Source organism: Eutrigla gurnardus (genome assembly GCF_963514095.1).
Source record: "Eutrigla gurnardus genome assembly, chromosome: 6".
In the NCBI taxonomy this organism is placed as follows: domain Eukaryota; kingdom Metazoa; phylum Chordata; class Actinopteri; order Perciformes; family Triglidae; genus Eutrigla; species Eutrigla gurnardus.
In genome coordinates this window covers 30,000,093-30,027,347 of record NC_139920.1, presented here as the reverse complement: position 1 = coordinate 30,027,347, position 27,255 = coordinate 30,000,093, and the positions used below count along the sequence as shown (strand labels likewise).

Genomic DNA, 27,255 nt, shown 5'->3' with positions numbered 1-27,255 from the left:
AGAGAGACCTTTCTGCACACAGGTGTGTGTTTGTGCTCATAAGAGTACCCGTCTGTGTCGTTGCTCTAGTTTAATTTAATTCTAGGATGACAGACTTTGTTCCCTGCATGTCTTACTGTTACTGTGTTTCCCCAGTTTTTTGGTTATGGCTGTGGATTATATTGTCTTGTGTTTAATTGATCGTTTCTGTTTACCCCTTGTACTGTTTTTGCCATTTCATTATTTTCTTTTCAGTTGTTTGCCATCCTCGTAGCGATTTGCATGTAGTCCGTTGTGATTCCCTCAGGCTGGAGCGGACACTCAGGTGGGTGTGGCCCGGAGCGTGTTCAACACTGTCTATATTTCTATTTCATGTATCCCCGTGTGGCTCGTAGATATTAAAGGGGGGCCGAGCTGAGTGTCATTTTCTAACCGATCAGAGTGACTGTTTGTGTTGGTCAGCGTGACGTGAGTATCGATGCCGTCGTGTGTCGTTCTTTGAACAGGCAGGCCGGACAAAGAGCATGTCCTGTAATAACGGAGCAGATGGAATTAGAAGAGTGATTACACAGATAGCATCTGGCTGTAATCTACTTTTATATGATCCTCGAACACACAGAAGCCACTGCTGATGTCAGTGGTCACCACACTCCCCATCTCCCCTTTCTTTCCGTCTCCCACTTGTTTGTGTATTTCGGGATAACTTGCAGTCATTGTGGCTACAGCTACTCAACGTGAACGAGAGTATTTTAGCCAACAAACACCACAGAGTATGTCTTGAAAGTACCATAATATGCTTCCCATTCTTCCTCATCTCCTTCCTCTCTCTCTCCTCAGGCCCGAGGAGAAAGCGTCGGCATCGCCTCTCTGCTTTTATCTGCAGGGTAAGCGACCGTGACGCCGTTACTCCACGCTCATTGAAAATCTATAACTTACCACCCAAAAGAAGCGAGCCGATGGCTTTACAGTGTGATTGATTGTCCAGGTTCAATTAAGTCCTATAGCTGCGTGTTCACTCTCTGCATGTCTGCAGGATGGGTGGCGCCCTGTATAGCATCGACAGCATGCCAGACCTCAGGAAGAGGAAAGCTATGCCTCTCGTCCGAGATCTGGTGAGTTTCTGTGCTAATCTCTTTACATTCCCCCGACTGAGCGTCTCACATCTCCTCAGTCCATCGATCACACGGCACGGCAGTGAGAGCTCTCATCCACAAACCTGCTTCTGTTGTTCCATACGCTCATCTTATTCTCTTCACCTCGCTGTTATTTTCGTCCCTTTCTTTTTGACTTCTCCTCCTTTTGGCCCACTGCACTTCATCTGCCTTCTGTTACAGCTGACAGGGCTAGCTGTGGGGCTAAGGGGCCACCGGCAGGGCCGGAGGCTTCCTCTGACTGACTGATGTTTGCTAGACGCTGCCATGTAACAGACCTTTCATTACCCCACGCTGCCATCGTCCCCGTGCCTCCCTGACAGTGCCTCATTAAGGATGAGACGCTGACAAAAACAATCCTCTCATTCATACAATCACCTCCTGTCTCACAGCCTGGACAGAATTATCACATGTCTGCTTTTCTTAAAATAACAGGAGGCTCTAATGTGACTATTAATTATGGATGAATCAGAATATGGATAGACCAACTTCTATTTGTTAGGTTTGGTAAAAAAAAAATCATGGTTTGGCATAAAATGAGTATGTTTGTTACGTCATTTAAGTGTTGGAAATGATTCTAAGTCACTGTTGGCTGCAGTGAATGAATGTCCTTTGTTTGTTTGACCCACGCATCCATCCCAACCTCCCCCCCCCCCCCCCCCCCTGATGATTGATTAACGAGGCTGGAAACAGCTTTCAACATTTGAACACATCGTTCTGCGTGTAGAAAAAACAAATTAAACACAATAATTAGTGTTTAGATTTGCTGGTATGTGGATTTTATTACCTTTCCGACAGAACCAGGCTTTCCCCCCGTTTACAGTGTTTGTGCTAAGCTAAGCTAACTGGCAGCAGGCTATTCCAATCAAATAAGAATATTTGTCAAAAAATGACAAGCTATTGTGTTTAATGCCTGTAAAGCATGTTCTTAAGTGAAACTAGAAGTAGGACAGCGATCCGTCTGCCTAAACGCAGCATCTCCACACACAATGAATCAGCGTGGCGTCTTCGTTAATTCATCGTGACTTTGTGACGGCAGACGGTCACAGCCAGGTGCACCGACGTCTTTCATGTCAGCGTGTCTCAGGTCATTGATCGGACAGGCTGCAGAGTCCAGGCTTAATGAGCACTGATCGCAAGCTGCTTCATTCACATATCAAATACTCAAGTCAGGCCTTGTTTGTTTGACCCCCCCCCCCCCCCCCCCCCCCCCTCCCACAATCCTAACACCCCCTGCTTTTATTGTGGGTGTCCATTCCTGTTGAATCACAATAAATGCAGTATGTGCACCATAAATGCATCCTTCCTCAACATCTTTGATCCTCTATGGAATCCTTCCACCCTGACCCCCTCTTTCTTGCCCTTTTCTAATATTAAATCTCTCCCTTGTTCCTCCCACCTTCACTGCATTGCCACAGGCTATGGTGAGTAACGCCAACACCATTTGCTTTCCAAACACTTTAAGTCATGAAAGTATGATCGTCCTCATGAGAGGAAGCATTTAAATTCTGCAGCCGTCGCCTAGTTTGTTGGACTTATTCAGGGGAAGGTTGCCAGACAGACAGTAATAACACACGTTGCCTCACAGGCTGCTCTGAGATCTGTCCTGATAAAAAAGAAACGCAGATATTGAGCTGCGAGAGAAACTGACCCTTCCTGTCTCCTGTCTGTCAGTCTTTGGTTCAGAGCTCCAGGAAAGCAGGCATCACGTCGGCGCTGACGTCCAGCACGCTGCACAACGAGGAGCTGGTCTGTATCCGTTCACATTCAAAGTGTCAAATCCTTGTAGCGCCCTCTGCTGACCCTGCATGTCCTCGTAGAAGAGCCACGTCTACAAGAAGACCCTCCAGGCCCTCATATACCCCATCTCCTGCACCACGCCGCACAATTTCGAGGTGTGGACGGCCACCACGCCCACGTACTGCTATGAGTGTGAGGGGCTGCTGTGGGGAATCGCTCGCCAGGGCATGCGCTGCACCGAGTGTGGGGTCAAATGCCACGAGAAGTGTCAAGATCTACTCAATGCTGATTGTCTGCAAAGTAAGTCAACATTTAGCCTCTTTTATCCCCTAAAGCGTTGATAGGAAGCTGGATGACAGATATGATGAAGAAACACACCTGATGCCGCTCTCATGTGTGGAAGAAAAAGTCTTCAGGTCCAATTCTGTGGCTGGTTCAGATGAGGTTTAATCACTGACAGTGGAAAAGGAAGTCACAGCGTTGCCATCAAATCCTTTCTGACGAGTGTGGGGCTCGTCAGAGTTTTATACAGAGTTACAGAGAACAAGGAGGAAGGTGTGATGAGTGGATTTGCATTGATTAAATACACGTCTCTTCCAAGAGGAAGAGACTTCCGGAGAAGACAAATGTGTGGCTGCTCTCTGGGCGGCTGGGTTTCTCTACACAATGTCAGCACAGGATCCATTCATCAGGCCTCGATCAATCAATGTGAGATCAGGAGGTTTCAGAGTCGGTCCAAAAAAGCCAAAAGGTTATCAGGATAACAAAAGTTAGCCACAATCAAATAGCAGCAGCAGGACATTGATGAGAACAAGAAAAAGGAATATTAGTATGAGATAAAAATAATAACAGTAAGGTAATGCATTGTCTTCTACACATGCCTCTATATTCATTATATGGTGACAGCCAGGATGTTGCTTTTTGTACAGGATAGACAAATGAGATGTAACAGGTAAACAAATATAAACCAGAGAATTAGCACAATGTGCCCCTTTAACTATGCCTTTAAGTGTGGAATCCTATATTAACAGCTTGGCCTGTGATTGGTTTAGACAATAATATTGTGCTATAATACAGATGTTCAGGAGGATAAAATATAACATCAAATATTTAAGGGGTCTGAACAGCCATTTGCTGATGTTTTAGACTTCTTGCTTCGTCTCTGCTGCGTTTTAAAAATGCATAATATTGAACTCATCTATTTCCTTTTCTTATCTCTATTTGTCACTGTTGAGTCCTCCTCCCACTTCTCTCACGCCTTCTTTCTGATTTTCTTTGTTTTCTTGAGAGGATATTAAAAGCCATTTGTCTTTTCTGTTGTCACCCGCCTCTCTTCCCCATCTCTCTTTTACTCAGCGTTTCAAAGCTCTGCAGATGTGTCCGCCTCTCATTCATGAAACATAGCCACGCTTTTCATCACCTACACAGTCTTCTTATCTGCTCAGGGTTTTAAATTCACATTTTCCTAAAGCTTGTTGAAATGTGTCCCCCTTGCAATTTCTTTTTCCATTTTATTGTATTTACAAGCCAACACATACCTCCTATAACACATATGTCTATGACTCCCCTCTAATCCTCTCCTCCTCCTCGTCTTTCTCACGCTGACCAGGAGCAGCAGAGAAGAGCTCCAAACACGGCGCCGAGGACCGAACCCAGAACATCATCATGGTGCTGAAAGATCGCATGAAGATCCGCGAGAGGAACAAACCCGAGATCTTCGAGCTCATCCAGGAGGTGTTCACCGCCCCCAAGGCCACGCACGTCACCCACATGAAGCAGATCAAGCAGAGCGTGCTCGACGGCACCTCCAAGTGGTCGGCCAAGATCAGCATCACAGGTGAGAGTCGGCGGAGTGGACGTGTCGGTGTTGTGTCCATAGAAAGAGACACGCTGGGGTTTGCATGAAGGGAACACAGGTGGCGTTTGTGGGGCAGAAGGTCGGGTGATTTAACAGGCATCTGTTTCCACACACACACACACACACACACACACACACACACACACACACACACACACACAGTGGCTGACCAGCGTGGCGTTTCCTCCCCAGTGTTGTGTGCTCAGGGTCTCCAAGCCAAGGATAAGACCGGCTCCAGTGATCCTTATGTCACCGTCCAGGTGGGAAAGACCAAAAAGAGGACCAAAACCATCTACGGCAACCTCAACCCCGTCTGGGAGGAGACCTTTAATTTGTGAGTCAAGACCTCTTGGAAATAAGTTTTTGTTTTTAGCTGATAAAATGTCATATATATATATTAGTGGAAAATGTTAATCAGCGGTGACTTCTCCGAACAACATTTAAAAACCCAAAGATGTTCCATTTATAGTCATAGAAAACAGGAAAAACAAGCAAATCACCACATTTGAGCTGTAGCCAGCAGGACTTATATCAATATATATTTTTATATAAACAATCAATTACATAACTACTTACATGTTTAAATAAATTAAAATTTACAAAAATGGTGAGACGCAAAAAATAATTGAACAAATACAATAAATAATAATAAAATTATTAAGAAATTAATGAAATAAATAAATTATAAATGAGTGATAAGCACCATGCAATATCATTTTGTCAGTAGGTTAAAAATGGTTGCCACATCGCATAATATTTCTGAGCTCAGCCTCTTGCAGAATAATGAATTTCCAAATGTCAAATGATGCATAAAATCTTTAATCCGTTGCAGAAATGTTGTAGAAAATGTGTCCTTCTGTTTAAGAATTATAAGTTGTCTAACAGAGATGCAAAAGCTAGGTATGAGCTATTATTAATGAATGCATTTTAATCAACTAAAGCAGCTGTAGTCGTCCATGTGATGCAGTGGAACATGTGTTTTCTGCTGACTCATGATAGTAAAAGCCCATCTGGTGCTGTGTCTGACTCTGTTCCAGCGAATGTCACAACTCGTCTGACCGCATCAAGGTGCGAGTGTGGGACGAGGACGACGACATCAAGTCTCGCGTGAAGCAGAAGTTCAAGCGGGAGTCGGACGACTTCCTGGGTCAGACCATCATCGAGGTCCGCACCCTGAGCGGAGAGATGGACGTGTGGTACAACCTGGGTCAGCGAGAAGCTCCTCAATGTGGAACAGCCCCCACTGGAACCAGCGTTGTCATTGACTTCATGTTTGTGGTTCTTCACAGACAAGCGAACGGACAAGTCGGCCGTGTCCGGAGCCATCCGCATGCACATCAACGTGGAGATTAAAGGGGAGGAGACGGTCGCCCCCTATCACGTTCAGTACACCTGTTTGCATGAGGTGAGCACAGGAAGTCAGTTATATACTGGTTTTATGGACTCCTCTTTATATGTGAGACATAAACCTGAACTACATCTTTGGCTTATTGTCATTTTGACTTCACTACACTAACTTTAAACTACCTTTGAATCTCATACTGTGTTTTTAAGGTTAACTCATTGTTAGCTTGTAACAACAACACACACTTTGAGTCTCTAGTCTGCATTTCATGCACATTAATGGCAGATCTGAGCCAGACAGGTTCACACACACGTGGCTGATGTTTCCAAATGAAACGTCAGTTAATCCTCCGTGAAGTTTGCTCTGCTCTCGTACGATGAAGACCACGCCGTCCGTGAGGAAGACTCTGCTGATTGACTGTTGACCAATCACAGCCTGGTGTGAGTCGTCACTCGGCCCATTACTCCACAGAGCAGATTCGCTGAGCCGCAGCAGACTAATGGTCGCTGTTACTGCTGCACATAAGTGGCCATAAAGCACGCATCGTGTTTCACAGCAGCGTCACTCTGAGTGGTTGAGTAGTGGAGACAGCACCTCACGATGTCCTTTAATGGCCTTCATGCAGCTGTTTAAAGATAAACAGATCGTAGTACGTTTCATCCAATTAAACATGTAGAAACTTTGAAGACAACAAGATGACCTTCAGTCTTTATTTTTCCTCATTTCTTTCTTCTATATTTTCTTTTTTCTTCTATAACTCCAACTCTTCCCCGTGCTCCTCCGTGTAGAACCTCTTCCACTACGTCACAGACATCCAGAACAACGGTGTGGTGAAGATTCCCGACGCCAAAGGGGACGACGCCTGGAAGGTCTACTTCGAGGAGACTCCCCAGGAGATCGTGGATGAGTTTGCCATGCGTTACGGAGTGGAGTCCATCTACCAGGCCATGACGTAGGTTCCCCCTGGTTGTCTTCATGCATGGAGCTGTGAAGTATCCCGCCATGCTTAGACGTCTCCCCTCCTCTCTTGCAGTCACTTCGCCTGCCTGTCGTCTAAGTACATGTGCCCCGGTGTGCCGGCGGTGATGAGTACCCTCCTGGCAAACATCAATGCCTACTACGCTCACACCACGCAGGCAACCAACAACGTGTCTGCCTCCGACCGCTTTGCTGCTTCCAACTTTGGGGTAAAAACCAATAAATGCAGCAGTTAAATGTCCTTTTAAAAGTATAAAACCATGTGTGTATATATAAAGCAGTGTTGTGTTTCTGCTAATGTTGAAATCTCTGGTGTGATTCCACAGAAAGAGCGCTTTGTCAAGCTTCTGGACCAGCTTCACAACTCTCTGAGGATCGATCTGTCCATGTACCGGGTAAGATCTCCCTCCGTCTTACCAACACATCTCTTATGACAGCTAATAGCGGTTTGGACGGTCAGAACATCAACCCGCCTCCACCCTCCTCTTCCTGGACTTCTCCTCTTCTTTCTAGGACGTAAAACAAAGCAGGCGGATGTGTTAATTAGCCTGACAGCCACTCTGAACGGCACACACACACACATTCAGGAAACGCTGCTCACCCACGCAGCAACAAGTGTTGCCGATGCTGGAATCGGGCCACAGCAACGGCAACGCACGGTAGACCAGGATTGATGTGATGCCATTTGATGTTTTTTTGCAGAACAACTTCCCCGCCAGCAGCCCTGAGAGGCTGCAGGACCTCAAGTCCACGGTGGATCTCCTCACCAGCATCACCTTCTTCAGGATGAAGGTACCAGCCCGTCCCTCGTCTTCGTCTCTCAAAGCCTTTCTTGATTTTTCTTCTGTATTTTTTTTTGCTCAATGTGTTGCACATATAGGATGTAATGAACTTCTTCCACAATTTCCTCAAAAATCTGAATCCAATATGTTAATTGTTGAGGTTTACTGTTTACTATACATTCAAAATATCCATCCTGAAGTTATTTTGTTTTTTAAATGCAAGCAATGAAGACAATGAAGTCTCTCTCTCTCTCTCTCTCTCTCGCCCAGGTCCAAGAGCTCCAGTCTCCCCCCCGAGCCAGTCAGGTGGTGAAGGATTGTGTCAAAGCCTGTCTGAACTCCACCTACGAGTACATCTTTAATAACTGTCATGAGCTGTACAGCCGCGAGTATCAGACAGACCCGGTGAGAGGCAGCAATTTATTTAATATGTGTGTAGGCTGGACTGAATGCCTGTCTCCCTCTCTCCCCTCCCCCCTCTCACATGTAAAAATATCTTTCATTGGCATGACCGTAATTAAGGAAAGCTTTGCCAAAGGTCATGTAAGTATAATCGCTGCAGTGTAAGAAAATAAGTAACTAGAAAAATCAAGTAAAGGACGTGTTTCCAAAGGAGTTCATCTCAACTGTTTGGAACGAGAACAGGTTGGTTCCACTGGTTTTCCCAAAGTCGTGATATTGTCAAGTAAATGCTGAATTTAATAGTTATATTTTGGCGACTAAAAACCTGGTTATTGTCTCTTCATACGGTGAAAACTCTGTAGCAGGATGTGGTCGCTCAGGTCTTTCTGAGGGTCTGGATGCTCATAGTGCACCAATTATCTACCTCTGTATAGTCTGTCCACTGCTCAAATGCATTGAGGTTTAATTTTGATTTGATTGATGTCCTTTTCTTTTTCTTTGGCTGTGATTTGGTTCACTCTCTCAGAAGAAACGAGCAGGATAAATCACTGCCAACGAGTTGAACCAGCTAATCATGTAAAACTCAGCCAGCAGTGTTTCTTCATCATTAACCGGTACAAAGAAAAGGTTTCCTGAAAACGACGTTGTCTCTCCTCCTGTGCTTGATTTCTGTCTGTTGCTCCGTGATGTGAGTCCCCATCCAGTCTGGGTCGGACTCCCCCATCCATCACTCCTGCATCGGGCTTTCACCGGGGATTTCTCAGAACTTTCTTTGAGTCCTCATTAAAGCGCTCCATTCAGACTCCATCGCAGATTTCAAATAAGCTTGTTTTTCTCTGTTGAATAAAACATTTCATCCTGAGGGATGTTGCTATATTTTGTTGCAAGGTCATTCTTCATTCCTAAACTCCTGCGGTGCTTGGCTTAGTTTTTTTTAGTTCTTCAGCTTTTTCAAAGACTTCGCCCAGACAGACAGTCTGTTTAAAGCTGCACACTAAAAAGGATAAGAACACAGCCAACCCAGTAAAATTCACTTTTAGAGTGCTTTATTGTCATACCTGTAAATGACTACCTCCTCGAAAAGTCTGTGCAGAGTTTTCTTGTGACTCTAGTTGTGCGTTTTCCAGGCCAAACAGGGTCCCGTGCCGCCGGAGGAGCAGGGTCCCTGCATCAAGAATCTGGATTTCTGGTCCAAGCTCATCACACTTATCGTCTCCATCATCGAAGAGGACAAGAACTCCTACACTCCCTGTCTGAACCAGTGAGTCTCTATCCTCCTGCAGGCTTTTAATCACATGTCCTCCCCGTCTCCTCTCAGCTCTTATCTGCTCACCTTCATACCTTCTCCTCTCTAAGTGCACATACAGTAACCTCCCTCTCTCCTCCATCAAGATTTCCCCAGGAGCTCAACGTGGGTAAAATCAGCGCTGAAGTGATGTGGAACCTGTTTGCTCAGGATATGAAGTACGCAATGGAGGGTGAGTGCAACGTTTCAGACAGAGGACTTTCCAGTGAACCAGTATAGGAAGTAAACAAACAGCCGGATACGTGGTAACCATTCACCAGCTGAAAGGATCCATCGGTACTCTGTGTCGGTGTTTGATCAATAAGCTGTGTGCCTCTTTTTTATGTCACGACATCAGGCTTGACTTTAAATGTGTCCCCTTGCTTTGTAAAGCAAAATAGAACAAATAGATATAAAGATAAGTAATTACTGAATGGTTAATATGATATCAGTATCGCTATCAATGAAGCTTTCCTTTTGAAACAATGGGAACCTTTTGAAAAAGTGTTTAGGTTTGATGAATTTTTGATTTCTTTAATAACATCAGTGTCTCCTGTTGATAATGTTGAGCTGGAGTCTGACAACCACGTAATTGTGGAATCAAACCATGTGGGAAATTGCAGGTAGGTGCCAGGAGATAAATTTGCTTTATTCCTTCCTTCTCTCAGAACATGAAAAAAACCGCTTGTGCAAGAGTGCAGATTACATGAACCTGCACTTCAAGGTCAAGTGGCTGTACAACGAGTACTGCAAAGACCTGCCCTTCTTCAAGAGCCGAGTGCCCGAATACCCTGCGTGAGTAGCAACTCGTCGACTTATCCTGAAACACAGAATAAGAGTAGACGCCCTCATGTTGTCCGACGCTGGCTTCCTGCTGTGTAGACGTGTGTGTATTCTCTGCTCCCCGTAGGTGGTTTGAGCCGTTTGTTATTCAGTGGCTGGACGAAAACGAAGAAGTGTCTCGGGACTTCCAGCACGGTGCTTTGGAGAGAGACAAGAAAGATGGGGTAAAAGTGTTCTTCTTCTCCTCATCTCACCTTCACTCTTTCTGCGAGCGCTGAGTCACTGTTGTTGTTCAGGCAGGAATGACTGTAATCCATCCTTTGTGCTCCTTCTGTCACACTCCAAGTTATCATCCAGAGTTTAGTCATCCCTCCCTCTCGCTCTGCCTCCCACACAACCCCCCGCCTCCCCCCGCCTCCCCCTGCCTCCCCCCGCCTCCCCCTGCCTCCCCCTGCATCCTTTAAAGGCCGATGGAACACAGCAGGACGAAGGTGGACTCAAAGCAGAGAATGTTCAGGGCTGAGAGGATGTTTCAGGCGACGCGTTGATGTAGAAAGCCACATCCCTGGAAGTTCAAAGACGCGTGGTTGAGACCTTAAGGAGCGACACAACACACTGATATTGTGAATTAATGGCCTTACTCCAAAGCTGTCACCACCTCATTACCCAGACTCCCCGGAGGAGCACCTACACTCACCTCCAGCCAATTAGGGGACCAGACGCTAACCAGCAGCCAATTACAAGGAGAGACAGGAGCTCCCACCTGTCAGCGGATGGCTGTCTAACTGGGGAGGTCTGTCCCAGGGTTCTCTTTAAAATAGCATCTAATGGGCCAACTATATGGTCTTAGGGGCCCAGAGGTCACATCCTGCCAGCCTCCCTTCAAATCCCAGCTTCTCTTCTCATCCCAAACCATACATGTCTCTCCTTCCCAGTGTTTTTAAACATCTCGTACGCCGTTTGCTCCACAGTTCCAGGTCACGTCAGAACACGCTCTGTTCTCCTGTTCGGTGGTGGACGTGTTTTCCCAACTCAACCAGAGCTTCGAGATCATCAGGAAGCTGGAGTGTCCCGATCCACAGATCGTAGGCCACTACATGAAGCGCTTTGCTAAGGTAGACTCCGCTCGGTTTGCAGTCAAATCGTCTCATATGGAAATTTGATGAATGAGCCGTTGCTCTTTGTTGTTTCCGTCTCCAGACCATCAGCAACGTGCTTCTGTCCTACGCCGATATCATATCCAAGTTGTTTGCCAACTATGTCACCATGGAGAAAGTGGTGAGTGAGACAGAAAGACGTGTTGCTTGTGCTCACATTATGAATCAGTACATTCATGGTTCAAGGTTGTTGTTTGTCTTCCTGTCCTCAGCCCTGCATCCTGATCAACAACATCCAGCAGCTCAGAGTTCAGCTGGAGAAGATGTTTGAAGCCATGGGTGGAAAAGATGTGAGTGATTCTTTTTTCCTTCTCTGCCCGTGCTCGTCTGGGGGAGGGGCTTAGGTCAGGGGGCGGAGCGTTGCAGGAAGCTGTATTTCTAATAGTTCCACTAGAATAACAATATGCTGAAAGGTTGTTATAACCTGAGTCATCCTTATTGGAAACTGTTAAAAACTCTGCCAAAGCCAGTGGAGAGAGGAGAAAAATCATCTTTTCCATTTAGAAACGCCTTCAGCGTCAAAAACAAAGTGCTTACCCCAGCTTTAATCCAACTGTTCTTTCATTGTTAATGATCTGTGTGTGCTTCAGCTGTGTGTGGAGGCCAGCGATTTCCTGAAAGACCTGCAGGTGAAGCTCAACAATGTCATGGACGATCTCAGCCGGGTCTTTGCCGTCAGGTAGAAACACCCTCGCACACAAAGGCGTCCGTACACAAGGCCGGCGTCAGTGGGATGTGTAATGAAACACACTCGTACTGTTTCCTCTGTAGCTTCCAGCCTCACATAGAGGAGAATGTGAAGCAGATGGGAGACATCTTGGCTCAGGTGAAGGGAACCGCCAACGTGGGGAATGCCAGCAGCGTGGCCCAGGACGCCGACAACGTCCTGCAGCCCATCATGGAGTTCCTGGACAGCAAGTGAGGCGGTCTGCCATCTTAGCGGAGTCCAAAAGGGCATTTGATGGTTTTACCTACTTTCACCAACTCATAGATGCTTGTTTGTTATGTTGAACCGGTATAACCGTAGTTATACCAGCAATCCACACACACAAGTCTAATATGTCACTCAAACTGCTCACGAGACTAAGAATGAGTAAGAAAGGCATTTGTGTTCCTGGCTCCAGGTGAGTAAACTCAGTAGGAAAAGATACTTTTTTAGGGTTGTACATGGATTTCAAGTGTGGAAGGAAAACTCTTCAGGTCCAATTCTGTGGCTGGTTCAGATGAGGTTTAATCACTGACAGTGGAAAAGGAAGTCACAGCGTTGCCATTAAATCCTTTCTGACGAGTGTGGGGCTCGTCAGAGTTTTATACAGAGTTACAGAGAACAAGGAGGAAGGTGTGATGAGTGGATTTGCATTAAATACACGTCTCTTCCAAGAGGAAGAGACTTCCTGAGAAGACGAAGGTGTGGCTGCTCTCTGGACGGCTGGGTTTCTCTACACAATGTCAGCACAGGATCCATTCATCAGGCCTCGATCAATCAATGTGAGATCAGGATGTTTCGGAGTCGGTCCAGGAAGGAGGAAAGACCAAAAGGTCTTCTTATCAGGATAACAAAAGTTAACCACAATCAAACGGGAGCAGCAGGACATTTGATGAGAACAAGAGAAAGGAATATTAGTATGAGATAAAAATAAGAACTGTAAGGTAACGCATTGTCTTCTACACAAGCAAAGTCAAGCTATGTGGTTTAATCCTCCTGCTGCCGCTGATTATTCATCCCTCCTTCCTGTCTGCTCCTCTTCCTCTCGCCAGCCTGACTCTGTTTGCCAAGATCTGTGAGAAGACGGTGCTGAAGCGTGTGTTGAAGGAGCTGTGGAAGCTGGTGATGAACACCATGGAGAAGACCATCGTGCTGCCGCCGCTCACGGACCAGACGGTGAGAACGCACCGCCGTACAAACACACACACACACACACACAGCGGCGACGGCGAGCCGCACATGTCGGCGCTCGTTCCTGCTTTGCAGCGGTGATTTGACATTTGAAAGTAAAGGATAAAGTAAAGTAAGTGTGGATGTCACTACGGAGAGATAACAAATATTTAATCTCGATGGCGTCCGCAGCAATATGATAGATAGCACACACACACACACCCACACGGGCACAAAAATACACTTCCACACACCTCCGACTGCAGAGGCAGCAACAGAAGAGCGACGGGAGGAGGAGGTGGAGTATAAGAAGGCAGACATTTTACATTATCTTTACCTTCACTCATCCAAACTACGAGATGAAACCCTGTAAACATCTTGTTAAAAAGCTGAACAAACAAAAGGAGTGCACCATATCATCCTGACACCAGCTCAGGCTGCTCTCCAGCATGTCAGCCAACAACCATCTGAAGTCTGATTTCTCAGTAACAACAGTGGCAGAAGATATTTGCCCCAAAGGATCTGGCCCACTTCCAAAACAACAACAACAAACCATTTTAATACATTTTGGAAAGCAGCCTCTTGTTTTCTTTTTATTTATTTATTTTTTGTTTTGGATATATGTGTTCTTATTTGTGTTCGGTTATTAACTAAAGAGCCTCATATCACTGTTAATAAGGTGATGATTCATCTCTGGTTACCATGGTTACGGTGCTAGCCAGTTATCATCACAACTGGTTCCGCCCCAGTCAGCAGTTAGATCCCAGTCCCACTGAGTTTGGTGCAAAAACAGGAGAAGATAGTGAGCAAATGTCACGTGATCGTTTTGATCAGCTGTTAAAAGCTCATTGGCTCTGCTCTCAGACCTTAGACCTTATTGATTGGTCCACGTCCCTCCAGCCCCGAGGCCCAAACCTGTGATGATTTGTGATGATTGATGTGGGGCTCTTTGCAGCTTGACTGACCCTTCTCTCTGGTTGTTGTTGTGTCGTTGTGATTATATTACATCCCGCTCCCACGCTCTCCCTCCACAGATGATTGTAAGTACAGCACTCCTACAGCGTGTGTGTCTGTCTGTCCGTCCACGGTGGTTGGTTCTCTGCTATATGTGGCTGCCATCTTCCCCTGTTTCTTTACCCCGCCCCTTCCCTTCTCTCAGCCTATCAGATCTGTCTCCTCTTCTTCTTCTTCTTCTTCTTCTTCTTCTTCACCTTCTTCACCTTCTTCTTCTTCTTCTTCACCTTCTTCTTCTTCACCTTCTTCTTCTTCGTCTTCTTCTTCACCTTCTTCTTCTTCTTCTTCTTCTTCGTCTTCTTCTTCTTCTTCACCTTCTTCTTCTCCTCCTCCTCCTGCTTCTTCTCCTCCCTTCCCTCCAACACTGTCTCTCTGTTGAGAAGACAGAAGCATGGTGCATTCCTGACTGGTTCTGACAGGCCCCACCCCCTTCAACAATCTCCACCAATCAGTGCCCTCCCCTCTCTGCTGTCTCTTCCTCCTGAACACTCTCCTCACACAGGAAGTGGTGCTCCTCTCTTGCGCCTGGTGTTGCCTTGTTTCTCCTCATGCATTGTGTCCTTTTACTGGGACTCCGGTGGGGTGACTCTGATCTCTCGGTGGCTTGGCGTCTGGTGTCCTTCCCCCTCCCCCACACTCTCCCCTACCTCCCCCACCTGTTTGAACTGTGTCCCCCTCCACCGCCCACTGTGGGTTCGTTGCTTGCATCTGATCTCTCTCAACACTGCAGTCTTCTCTTAGTATACTGTACAACACTGTACTGTATGTCTCTGCAGACCTGTCATGTCGGTCTGTCCTGGTTTGACTTCATGTTCTGTTGTTACTGATGATGATTGTGATGCTGGTTATGATGTCACCGGATTCTTACAAGACGTCCTTGCCTTGATGTGATGATTTATATCAGTGTTGGAACAGAACAGGAAATAATGAAGCATCTAGTTTTCTAATGAACAGTCGGTCCGTGTGATCTGCAGCCCTCGTTAGTTACTTCAGTCAGGTGTAACCAGTGGTGGAGGAAGTATTCACTTCCTGTTCTTCAGTAAAATAAACACCACACTGTTAAAGTAATCCATCACCAGAGACATTCCTGTCCTGGAAATGTTACAAATATGTAAGTATTATCTGTAAAATGTACTTCATGTATCAAAAGGAAAGTACATGTGAGGGTTTTAACTATTCTATATGCTGTTGGGTGTAAATATTACACAATATAAACAGTATACAACACGTTTCATTAATGTCCATATGGTACCTCACTATTGTACGAAAGGGAGGGAACACAATTGACCCTTTGACCTCCAATACCAGGGCCCTAGACACCTAAATGGCACGATGATTCATGATTCATCGTGAATCATGAATCATCGTGCCATGACTGAGCAATAAGTGACTGAGCAATAAGTAGGTATTTGTATTGTCTGGTGACTTTCCTGAATGCTGATTTATTTCTATTCACAAGGAAAAGTTTGACCTTTTAGGAACTACAATTATTTGCCTTCTTGTCTTGAGAGTTAGATAAGAAGATTCCTTTGTTTGAAGATGTTTTTTTAAGTTTAAGATTAATACGACTTTCATATCTGTACTTTAAGTATGAAGCGAGAGTCCAGTTCAAAAACCCACTGACCAGCACCTCTAAAGCTCACAAAGTAACATGTGGTTTATTCTTTGTTTAATCCATTCACAAACGCAAACGTTTCAATTGACAATTGTAGATTTTCTGACAGTTTTCACTGTTTCTAAGTTCATAAAATCACATTCTGTCATTTTGACATCTTAAAGCACGGATATCTTCTCACCTAACTCTGAGCAGGAAGCTCATAATGTCATACATGTGGAATATTCAGTGTCATCTACGGGAAAGATATTAGTTTCCATTTGATTTGTCATCATGTGTTATAAGTTAGGGTTTGTACTGTATCTCCTGTGTTTCCTGCCACTGTTGCCGTTAATAGTAAACTAATAACGAGTGAGCTGGTTCCAACATCAGACCACAAAGCGGGGCCTGTAGTCGTAGCCTCCCGTAAAACAGCACGCTCATGGATTTGAACACTATGCAGGGAAAGCAAAATGTCCCCTGAATAATTCTCAGCACATTTTCTTGTCAGCATCCATTTACTTGCTCTGCCAACTGGCGATGTGTCCAACTGTGTGTCTGTATTTTGTGGTCAGGCACAGAATCTGACGTGGTTGCTTTGGAGGGAAAGCTAATTGGTCTACAGCAGTGACGTGCATCCGCAGATTAATTCTTTATTTTCTACACGTGCACTTTTGATTGCATACTGTCATGTAGCCTGTGAAAGTCAGGCTGCAGGGACCGGCCACTGCTTGAAGTATTAACCACATGCTCTCTTTCCAGGGGAGACTGAAGAGTGCTTCTCACAGTGATGTAAGGACTAAACCCCCTTTAGATCAATGTGTCTTGTCTCTCTCTTCTGTGTCCTCTCCGTGTCTCCGTCTCTCTCCCTCGGCTCGCCAGTCAAACAAAGAGTGGAAATATTGATTTTTCCGCTTTTGTTTTTAACACCACATTGCTCTCTAGTGCTGTTTATATGCTGTAGCGGCGGCTGCCGGCCCTCCCGGCCTCACCGCAGGTCACACACATGCAGACGTTTGTGGTCAAAACGCACCAACCGTCAGTCCAGGAGGTCAATCGTCACTTCCTTTCCCTGGGATTTCACAGACAGAACGCTGTCTTCTTTGCTGCAACACGACAGAGATGAAAAAAAGCTGCCAGCGGCTGAGCTTCATGAGGAAAAGGAAGTGACGTTCGACGCTTTGACCTACGGCTTGTGGCGCTTTTTCACTGCAAAAGTGTGCTCATAGGGGAGGTAGAATATTTAGCCGAGAGCAGTTCTTTTCATGGCAGCAGCCAACAAAAGACAGCCTCATTTTCTGTCAGTTAGTGTCTGAATCTCAGTGAAATACAGTTTCAGTGAGACGATGCAGTGCAGACTATTTAAATGGTTCTAATATAAAGAATCTATTACATTTTGTTTCTTTTTCTAACATTATTGTTAATTTAAGGTGTTTTTGTAAGATTATGTAAACTTCAACAGATTTAGCCTCAAACAGCATACGATGCATTTCATGCCTCAGGCTGTATTTGGAAGTGCAGTCAGCAGCACTTAGTGATGCATTTACCAGTGTTGCATCAGGCTGGACGTCCAGTAAATACCTGCGGACCCCAGCGTGCAACTGCATAGCTGTGTGTGTGTGTGTGTGTGTGTGTGTGTGTGTGTGTGTGTGTCTTCTTTCTTGTCCTCACTACGAGCTGAGCCACTTTCCCTTCTCTATGTACAGAAATGTGTGTGTGTGTGTGTGTGTGTGTGTGTGTGTGTGTGTGTGTGTGTGTGTGTGTGTGTGTGTGTGTGTGTGTGTGTGTGTGTGTGTGTGTGTGATATCAGCACTTGAAGGAAGAAGCACCTTGATATCTGTGAAGCGGCTCAGAGTGACTGGTTATGAATGTTAATGAATGGTTATGAATGGTTATGAATGTTAATGAATGGTTATGAATGGTTAATGAATGGTTAATGAATGGTTATGAATGGTTATGAATGGTTATGAATGTTAATGAATGGTTATGAATGTGCGTGTCAGAAACGTCGGCGTCCTCTGTGTGACACTCGTTTACTGCTGCCCTCCATTGCTTTGAATAACAACTCTGTCCTCCTGTCTACTTGTCTTCGGTCTGTCTTCCGGTCTCTTCCAGGGCACTCAGCTGATCTTCAACGCTGCCAAGGAGCTGGGACAGCTGTCCAAGCTGAAGGTACGTCCTGCTGAGCCCTGGCATCGCGGCGTCCATCCAGACTCTTAAATGCTTAGAAAACACAAATGGACATAACGATCATGTTTTGTCTCCTATCTTCAGGAGCACATGGTGCGAGAGGAGGCCAAGGCGCTCACCCCTAAGCAGTGCGCTGTCATAGAGCTGGCCCTGGACACCATCAAGGTAGGAACTCATACTACATGGAGACAGACTGAATGTGTGTCAATGAACAAGCATAGCAAGTGGAAATGACAGTTCACCCTTCACAAGTGAAAACCTACCCGGATGGAGATCGGCCGACCTTGAAGACGTTGAGCTTTCTGTGATTTCTTTTCTTCCATTCCTCTACTGACTGAAAAATAAGGATTCATCAATAATCCTAATAGTTTTGGAATAATGTCCTGTCAATCTACTAATATAATAACCAACTAATAGATGATAGTGAACATTTTGAGAAGCATCTTTTTGCGGTGGGGAAACATCTGTCGTCTGCCTCTGTGTGTGTTAGCAATACTTCCACGCTGGTGGTGTTGGTCTGAAGAAGACCTTCCTGGAGAAGAGTCCTGACCTGCTGTCTCTGCACTACGCCCTGTCCCTCTACACTCAGGCTACCGACAAACTCATCCGGACCTTTGTCCAGTCACAGAACGCACAAGGTAACCTCAGCGGCTTTGCTCTCTGCGACGCAGAGATATTTTCCAGTATCTTCATGTTTTCCAGGAGTCAAGTTAACGTTACGTAGTTCTCTGATTGAGAGCGCCTCGGGTTGTGCTTCCCTCTCTCAGAGGAGACTCCCACTCCTCACAGCAGGGTTTCCCCAAATGCTGAGCTCCACATCCTGAAAGTATCTCCCATGCTTTGTAGAGCATGAAGTGGAGGCTCTGTGTGTTTTCTCTCTCTGCTCTGAACTGCAGTGTCTCCTGGTAGTCCGCCTCGGGGAAACACAGAGACTATTCTTTACACCATCTGACAGCTATTTGCAAAAGAAATCATAAATCCCCCCCCCCCCCCTTTGATTCCGTTGCTCAGCCCCTCCCGACCCTCAGACGCTGCCGTCATCTTCACCGAAGCGTTGACGGCTCACACGGCGTCCCCGAGCGCCGCTGATGGAAATGCCATTTGAGCGGATGATCGTTTAGAATTGAATTTGCATTGAAATGCCACGTGGGTTTCTCAGAGCGTCCCTAAGTCGTTTCACAGCAGATCGGAGGAATTAAAACAAGTTGCTTTTGAAATGATTATGCATCACGCTCCCATCTTAATGGACAAGACTTATAAATGTTGTTTTTCTACTCTGCAAACCTCATATTTCTACCTGTTTCTCCTTTCTCTGTCTACTCTCCTCCTTTTCGCCCGTCTGTGGGCCAGTGTTCGGCGGCAAAGGGGTGAGGTTCACCACTAGTGAGGATGTTTACCCAGAAAAGGGTATGTGGCACTCGGGCTCAGGGCCTGAGACATCCAGGATTGCCGGGGAAAGCCCTCCAGACCAAAGCCCAGCTCCCTCCACCCTCCACCCCATGTGCATCCCAGAAACTCCCCTGCCTGCTCAAACTCATCCCGACAGACAAACACAATGCTCAGATTGAACTCCTCTTTCCCCTCTCTCCTCTGTCTCTTTGCACACACATTTACATGCCCTACCGCAACAATAAGAACCTAGACTTTATGCATTCATGCATGTCATGTACACACTGATGTCTGTATGTCCGGAGCTGCACTGGATACATACGCCACGGACTGTATGTATGAGCAGACGCTGAAGCATGATGTGCTGACATCAGACGGAAAAGAATAGAAATGCATCAAAGTGTGGAGGAATCCTGATCTGGCATGATGTCACCCAGAGAGGCCGTGTGTGTGTGTGTGTGTGTGTGTGTGTGTGTGTGTGTGTGTGTGTGTGTGTGTGTGTGTGTGTGTGTGTGTGTGTGTGTGTGTGTGTGTGTGTGTGTGTGTGTGTGTGTGAAGCAGAAGCACAGTTTAGCAGTGTATTGTTGCCACTGTGTTTGGAAGTGATGAAGAGGATGATGGTGAAGAATGATGATGGCTGTTCAGTTTTTGTCTGGGAGGGCTCCCATGTCCCCGTCTGCACTGTCGTCACACGGAAATGCATTCAAACACACACAGCGTCCACGTGCAGCGCGGCCCGCCCTACAGCGGTGATGAGAAAGGCTGCCTAACCCCCCCACCCCCCCTTCCACAGACTGAGCCAATCAGAGACAGTCCCTCGGGTCAGATGGTCTGATTTCTGTCACTTCAGATCAGTATGAAGAGATCTGACTCTTGCTCACGAGCACTGACACAGGATGACTTTGGTTCAGTTCCCTGTGTGGACGACAGGAAGCAGTTAAAGCTTTTAGTTAAAGTCTTGTTTTATGGACAGACGAGGGGGAAGGTTTGGCGTATGAGCAGCTACTGAAAACTTCATATATATATATATATATATATATGTTTATATTTTATTATTATTAGAAAACAGGCTGAATCCGTGTCGTCTCAATGGCCCCTTATTATGTTTTCCAGTAGTTATCTTGCACTTTCAAAGACTTTGATTTTTGTTTCAGGTTCACAAATTCAAGTGATTCAAGGCTTTTTAGGCGTTGGCGCTTCTTTCTAAGATCACGTGACTGACAGAACGTCTCCTGATTGGACAGAAGTCTGTGCCAGAGAAACTGGATGTTCAAGTTTGACCTTTTTATTTGGGGTTTTTAGTGGCTGAATTTAAAATTATCTACTTGATTTATTTATTTATTTATTGTCTTTTTTAATAGTTGAAAATTAGGAATTTAAGCACTTGAATCTTTTTTTTTTATCTGAATTTGTGACCTGCAAAAAGATTTTTATGTTACAAAACCTAAAATCTTCTGAAAGAGGAGAAATCATACCAGAGAGAGAGAGATTAAGATATTTATTTGGTTATGATATTCAGATGTCTACAGCCTCCTGCTGTAGTGGAGGTACTGTATATAGAAATATATAATATTATAATAATATCATATAGAAAGCAAAGCTGCTGGATGTCCTTGGTTGGAACATTATGGAAATGAACTTCCTTCCACTGGATCGTTTTTCAGAGCATGTTAGGAGTAGATGATATGAACAGGTGACTGATGGAGGAATTGAATGTTATTAACGTTACTGCTGCTGATCAGTGATGACTGTCGTCCTTACATACTGCAGGCTGTGAGCTGCATTATCACAGTAGTTTGAGATTTAATTCTACTCTGGGGAAGATTTGCAACATGATAGAAACATGTGCACATCTGACTGATGTTTACTGAGGAAGAGAAAGCGTTTTCTTGGCAGCATCGTCCCGCCTCCCGGCCAGCAAACTTTCTTTCTCATCTTTTATGGCCGTCCTCCATCGAGTAGACGAGGCCAGATGGACGACTGCTGCTCTCTTTGGTCCTGTTAGCAGCAGACCGACAATCCCATAACGCTCCCCGGGGAGCTGCCTGCCAGGAACACTGTGCCACCAACTCCCACACACACCTTGTTTGGCTGCTCGTCGCCGCGGATACCGTTGACAAAGTCAGAGACGCTAATTAAAAAAACCAACGTCCATCTGTCACTGTGTCGTTCTGGAGTCGTGGATCTCAACCACTCGTTCAGAATGCAGCACAAGATTTATCCAGCATCTCCCTCCCAGACAAAAGAGTAGCAGAGCCATCGCTGTCCTCTTTACCCCAAAGTAGTCTTCCAAGTAGAAGTATGGAGCCGAGGAGCCCCAGACCTGGATGTGGTCCCAGGTCTCAGGTTAGCTTGGATGAGGCGTGGACCAAAACCCATGACTTTAACCGTTTTCAATCCTGCATTTATTAGAATATTCTAATTCTGTCATTTAATGTTATTAAGCCAAAACTTGCTTTACAACCTGTACACCACAGACAGGAACATCCTTATCTCCCAGGACTTACAGACGTGCATTCATGTCCTACGTATAAGCTAGAGGACTTTGAATGTGAGTCATCCAGAAACTTTTTTGAGAGAGCGTTGGTTGTCAGTAGTGGTGTCCTTCCCGACAGATCAGAGAGCTTATTCTCTCTCCGTAAGCTCCTTTCCCTTCCTCGTCTCTCCTCTTCCTCATGCTTGGGTAAAAGTCTTTTCCCAAGGAATGGGTGTCTCCACCTCTAGATCCATCTGAGCATGTCCTGACCTGATCTCCGTCAGGGGTTCCACACTGTCAGTTGACCTTTTCTTCTTCCCTGCATCCTATCAGACAACTCGCGTCTATGAGTGGGCACAAATTACCCTTCCTTGCTGCATCCAAATGACCGTCTCTGATATGTTGAATCATAATGCATAAATGCCTAAACTGGACTATTCTACTGAATGTGTGCCCACTCATAGCAGCGCTGTCTGTCTGTCCACCTCCAGACCACAACAAGCAGATCACTATGCCTTATTTTAAGTTCTCAACAGGAGTCCATGTTTCCACATTCTCCTCACGCCGTCTGTCCTGACAGGCTCCGGGGTGGACGACGCCGTGGGAGAGGTGTCCATCCATGTGGAGATATTCACTCACCCCAACACTGGAGAGCACAAGATCACGGTGAAAGGTGAACGGATGGTCTTACACACTTCTAGACACACTTCAGTCATATTACACTATAAAGATGTCATTATAAGTCTAGGAGTATTGTATTCCACAAAAGTGTCTTAAAAACGAATGTAACTAGAGTTTAGTATGACAGAGAAATGTCTTTGGATAGAATATAATGTCATAATAGTCCATAAAAAAAGTCTCAATTAGAATGTATATGTATCACAAAAGTAAAGAAAATGACATGTAGTATGCCTTGAAACTGTCATTAAATTAGAAATATAATAAAACATTCTATAGTATGCCATCAAGAAGCCGTACTATAGTATGTTCAAATATTATAAAAAGTCATCATATAGTATGTCATATAAAGACGGAAAAATGACTAGTATGACATAGAATTTGTTATAAAGAAATGTCTTGGTAATGTGCCATAAAAAATGTAAGTGCGAGCTTCACAGTTAGTAAAACATTTTATGATGTCAACGGCATAAGCCCATGTTGTTAAATGTCATATGGATAAATACGGTAATATTCTCATGATATGGAATAGCCATCAAAGCCTTATCTGTTACCAAAAATATGACTTTTTCATGAAATAAAATCCCAGTTCTCTCCCTTCACCACCTCAACAAGGATCTCAGACGATGTTTTTCTTGCTCTGGAGTCTCACGCCCTTCCCCCCCCTCTCTTCCAGTGGTAGCCGCCAACGACCTGCGCTGGCAGACCCAGGGAATCTTCCGGCCCTTTGTGGAGGTGTACATCATCGGCCCTCACCTCAGTGACAAGAAGAGGAAGTACGCCACCAAGTCCAAGAACAACAGCTGGGCTCCCAAATACAACGAAACCTTCACTTTGTGAGTAACGCTCCCGTAACGTTCCCGGCTGATTTCTGTTTGCTCGTATAAACCATGTGACCGGGACTCCTCCTCTCCACGCAGCACCCTGAGCAGCGAGGTGGGCCCCGAGTGCTACGAGCTGCAGGTGTGCGTGAAGGACTACTGCTTCGCCCGGGAGGACCGCACCGTGGGCATGGCCGTCCTGCAGCTGAAGGACGTGGCCTCCAAAGGCAGCGTGGCCTGCTGGCTGCCGCTGGGCAAACGCATCCACATGGACGAGACGGGCCTCACCGTCCTCCGCATCCTCTCCCAGCGCAACAACGACGACGTGGCCAAGGAGTTCGTCAAGCTCAAGTCGGACCAGCGGTCTGCGGAGGAGGGCCGCAGCTAGGAGACCACGGCAGGGTGTCTCTGCCTGACCCGGTACAACGTCACCACGCCTCCGGCGCTGCGAACACATCCCTTCCAGCGGGAAACACTTTTCTTTCAGAAAGCACCAGTGTCTTGACTGCTGCAGGTATGATCAGCCATCCTTTTGATGAACAATACATAATCATGAAGCATAAATTACTGTCCTCCTCCGTCCGTTGTTTGACTGGTTGTGGTGAGAAATATCTTGTAGCCTTTTAATATTTTGGCTTCCTCTCGTTCCTTCAGAAGGGACGGCAAGTGCCAACAGATAATCTCTGAAATATGCCAAGAGCAGCCCGAAGCACAACGAACCAACCGTCTAGCCGACCCGTTGAAAAGATCACACGCTGCAAGGCACCAAACATTCCAGATACAGGCGGGAACAAATGTCTATTTAGTTAAGATGATTTTAATATTTATTTACTGCTCTCTTCTAAATTATATTTATATTCAAAAACCAAGTCTATATATAGATATATATGATAGTGTTTAAGAAGGGCATATGTAAAGTTAGAAGCAGGATCATTGGATGGACGTGAAAGATTGTCCTCGTCCGTCTTCATGTCCGTCCTGTAACAGAGCACACTGCCTCACACCCTCAATGCCTTCTGTCCTGTTGACCCTCGTAACCTCGGTGTGTGTGTGTGTGTGTGTGTGTGTGTGTGTGTGTGTGTGTGTGTGTGTGTGTGTGTGTGTGTGTGTGTGTGTGTGTGTGTGTGTGTGTGTGTGTGTGTGTGTGTGTGGAAGACGTTCTAACCTCGTGTAGCTGTTACCTGCAGACGTAATCACAGAAAGCCATCAGAGCAAAGAGCGTGGCACAGAGGGGGCGTGGTCAAACTCAGATTAGACTTTGGAGGATTTTCAAAGTGTCTTTCACTTTAGGGGGCGGAGCATCAGTTATTTCCATTGTATTTGTGTTACTGCAAACATTCCCAACCTCTACTGGGGGGTTGAGAGGTGCATGATAGAGGAAGACTAAAGTAAACTGCCATTTCCTTTTCTGTAATTTTGCTAAATAAAAATCTGCATGTTTGGACATCCTGAAAATAAGAGATCCTATTTTGCAAAAAGCAACAAAAATCTCTACGTGGGTTGCAACACAACACATGCTGCACCCGGGGGAGGGCATGACCCGTCATGATCTGGCACCCACCACCCCACCGCAGGTGCTGCAACCTGATCTCTGATCCTGAGGAGTCCGACCTCTGCTCAAGGGCTGCGGATCCAGACCACACCAGGTTCTGGCGCTGACATTCAAACCTCCCGCTTGGCTGACACGGAGTGGGAAGGTTTGGAAGCACAGGGCCTTTAACCGCCCTAATAACACGTTTATAACCATCCGAGTCATCACTAGTTCTTTAAATCTAGAGTTGGGTTCACGTGACGGTGTTTTTGACTATTGACTGTCCAGCATGTCTCTTGATTCTATTTTCATGAATGGGCCTTTTTTAAACAAACAAAAAAAGAAAGAAAAAAGATATTTATCTAGAAGAAGTGTGCATATTTCTCATCAATTAGAGTCCAAGTTTAATGGAGACAGGGTGTTTTGTTTTTTCTATTTCTGCCTCTTTTTTAAGTTCCCCCCCGATCATAATGAATCATTTAACAGCCCCCCTCTTTTGAACAAGGTGTAACTGAACTCTATGCATCTAATCTATAAAAATCTACGTAGATGAGTCATTTTTGATGGCAGTCTTATAATGTTTACATTGTGGATTATTCTTATTATATCAGCACAAGTGTTTGTCTCCTATGTTGTACATGCTGTCTCTATGGTAACGGACCAAATATCACAGCTGTGTTGGAGACTGAGATTTGTTTGTACAGCTTCTGGGCGCTGATTAAAAACCCCGAACGGAGAGATGGATCGTTGTTGGCTGTTGTAAATAGCTCACACGTAACGAACACATCGTCAGACTATGTGAAGTGAAGTTTGCTGCTCTTTTTGTAGACTTGAATATTTGCTCTGGGTGACCAATCCGGATATGTAGCTCTTATAAAGATAAAGGAAGGCCGTGTTCATGCTAGAGATGAATAATAATCTGATGATTTCATTATAAGACAAATTCAGCTTCGACATGCTATACTATGACTTTTTCCATTACTTTTTCTTTTAAACATACTATAGTAAAAAAAAATCTTAAAGTGTTCTTTTTTTGACATTATATAATATTACTTTTTTTTAGACATGCTATACTATGACTTTTTTCTACATATTAACTACGACCTTTTTTTCAGTTTAGTATGTCGAAAAAAGTCAAGAAAAAAAGTCACAGTAGTGTCAAAAAAGTAAAAAAAAAAAAGTTGAAAAAAAGTCGTAGTATAGTTGAAAAAATCATAAAAATTCATAGTATAGCATGTCGTAATGTCAAAAAAATCATAGTATACTGTGTTGAAAAACAAGTCACAGTATAGCATGGTGAAAATAAGTTATGAGACATAATATACTATGACTTTTTCCATTACTTTTTTAACATACTATAGTAAAAAAGTGTTCTTTTTTTTGACATTATATAATATTACTTTTTTGGACATGCTATACTACGACCTTTTTTTCAGTTTAGTATGTCGAAAAAAGTCAAGAAAAAAAGTCACAGTAGTGTCAAAAAAAATTTAAAAATTTTTTTTTTTAAAAAGTCACAGTATAGTTGAAAAAATCATAAAAATTCATAGTATAGCATGTCGTAAAGTAAAAAAAAAATCATAGTATACAGTGTTGAAAAACAAGTCACAGTATAGCATGGTGAAAATAAGTTATGAGACATAATATACTATGACTTTTTTGGACACACGACTGTTTTGGACATGCTATATTATGACTTTCAATGACTTTTCGACACACTATACTATAGCGATACAACGCTAGCTTCTGAGGGAAAACTACCCAAAGTTAATGATGTTATGAAATATACTTATGATGTTGTGACTCTCTGGTGCGTTCAAGGTCTTTTTATCCGAGGGGACATCTGCACAGTCGTTAAATAACAGGTACACAACTGTCACAGACGCAAAATGCCACGAAAAAACTCTTTATTTATTGCTGTTGACAATGATCCTGATGCTTCAGAGGCTCGGCGGCGTGTCAGTGTGTTGGAAGCACAGAAATGAGACACGTTTAGAAGCACAAGCACACAGACAGCGAGCAGACAGACATGCATGACCTGTCTGTGTGACACGCAGGCAGACAGCTGCACGGTGATGTCAGCCCCTACTTCCAGAAAAGGTGCATGATGGGAACAAAAAATGTAAAAAAAATGTATTGTGCCAGCACGCATAGTTATTTGATGTTAATTGCCAATTTTTGTCTCCTTTCAGTTTGATATTATTGTTTTCTATTTTTCAAATGTTT

The 27,255-nt window shown here is 44.9% G+C and overlaps 1 protein-coding gene across 2 annotated transcripts in view; it reads left to right on the top strand.

The window, feature by feature from the left end:
• The window catches only part of unc13a (unc-13 homolog A (C. elegans)), a 39,906-nt gene extending 13,380 nt beyond the window's left edge, over positions 1-26,526 (top strand). For both annotated transcript variants that reach the window (XM_084011749.1, XM_084011748.1), the window contains 31 exons: positions 817-863; positions 1,013-1,091; positions 2,805-2,879; positions 2,951-3,170; positions 4,480-4,707; positions 4,921-5,062; positions 5,766-5,935; positions 6,018-6,133; positions 6,862-7,025; positions 7,107-7,260; positions 7,378-7,446; positions 7,754-7,843; positions 8,104-8,238; positions 9,363-9,496; positions 9,628-9,713; positions 10,189-10,315; positions 10,431-10,527; positions 11,275-11,418; positions 11,504-11,581; positions 11,673-11,750; positions 12,051-12,139; positions 12,232-12,378; positions 13,219-13,342; positions 16,707-16,736; positions 18,060-18,116; positions 18,219-18,299; positions 18,625-18,772; positions 19,485-19,541; positions 22,580-22,672; positions 23,354-23,513; positions 23,598-26,526. In XM_084011749.1, the coding sequence (XP_083867875.1) occupies positions 817-863; positions 1,013-1,091; positions 2,805-2,879; positions 2,951-3,170; positions 4,480-4,707; positions 4,921-5,062; positions 5,766-5,935; positions 6,018-6,133; positions 6,862-7,025; positions 7,107-7,260; positions 7,378-7,446; positions 7,754-7,843; positions 8,104-8,238; positions 9,363-9,496; positions 9,628-9,713; positions 10,189-10,315; positions 10,431-10,527; positions 11,275-11,418; positions 11,504-11,581; positions 11,673-11,750; positions 12,051-12,139; positions 12,232-12,378; positions 13,219-13,342; positions 16,707-16,736; positions 18,060-18,116; positions 18,219-18,299; positions 18,625-18,772; positions 19,485-19,541; positions 22,580-22,672; positions 23,354-23,513; positions 23,598-23,886 (3,708 nt within the window). In that variant the 3' untranslated portion in view covers positions 23,887-26,526. The remainder of the gene's footprint in view (positions 1-816; positions 864-1,012; positions 1,092-2,804; positions 2,880-2,950; positions 3,171-4,479; positions 4,708-4,920; positions 5,063-5,765; positions 5,936-6,017; positions 6,134-6,861; positions 7,026-7,106; positions 7,261-7,377; positions 7,447-7,753; positions 7,844-8,103; positions 8,239-9,362; positions 9,497-9,627; positions 9,714-10,188; positions 10,316-10,430; positions 10,528-11,274; positions 11,419-11,503; positions 11,582-11,672; positions 11,751-12,050; positions 12,140-12,231; positions 12,379-13,218; positions 13,343-16,706; positions 16,737-18,059; positions 18,117-18,218; positions 18,300-18,624; positions 18,773-19,484; positions 19,542-22,579; positions 22,673-23,353; positions 23,514-23,597) is intronic.
• Positions 26,527-27,255: the final 729 nt, after the last annotated feature.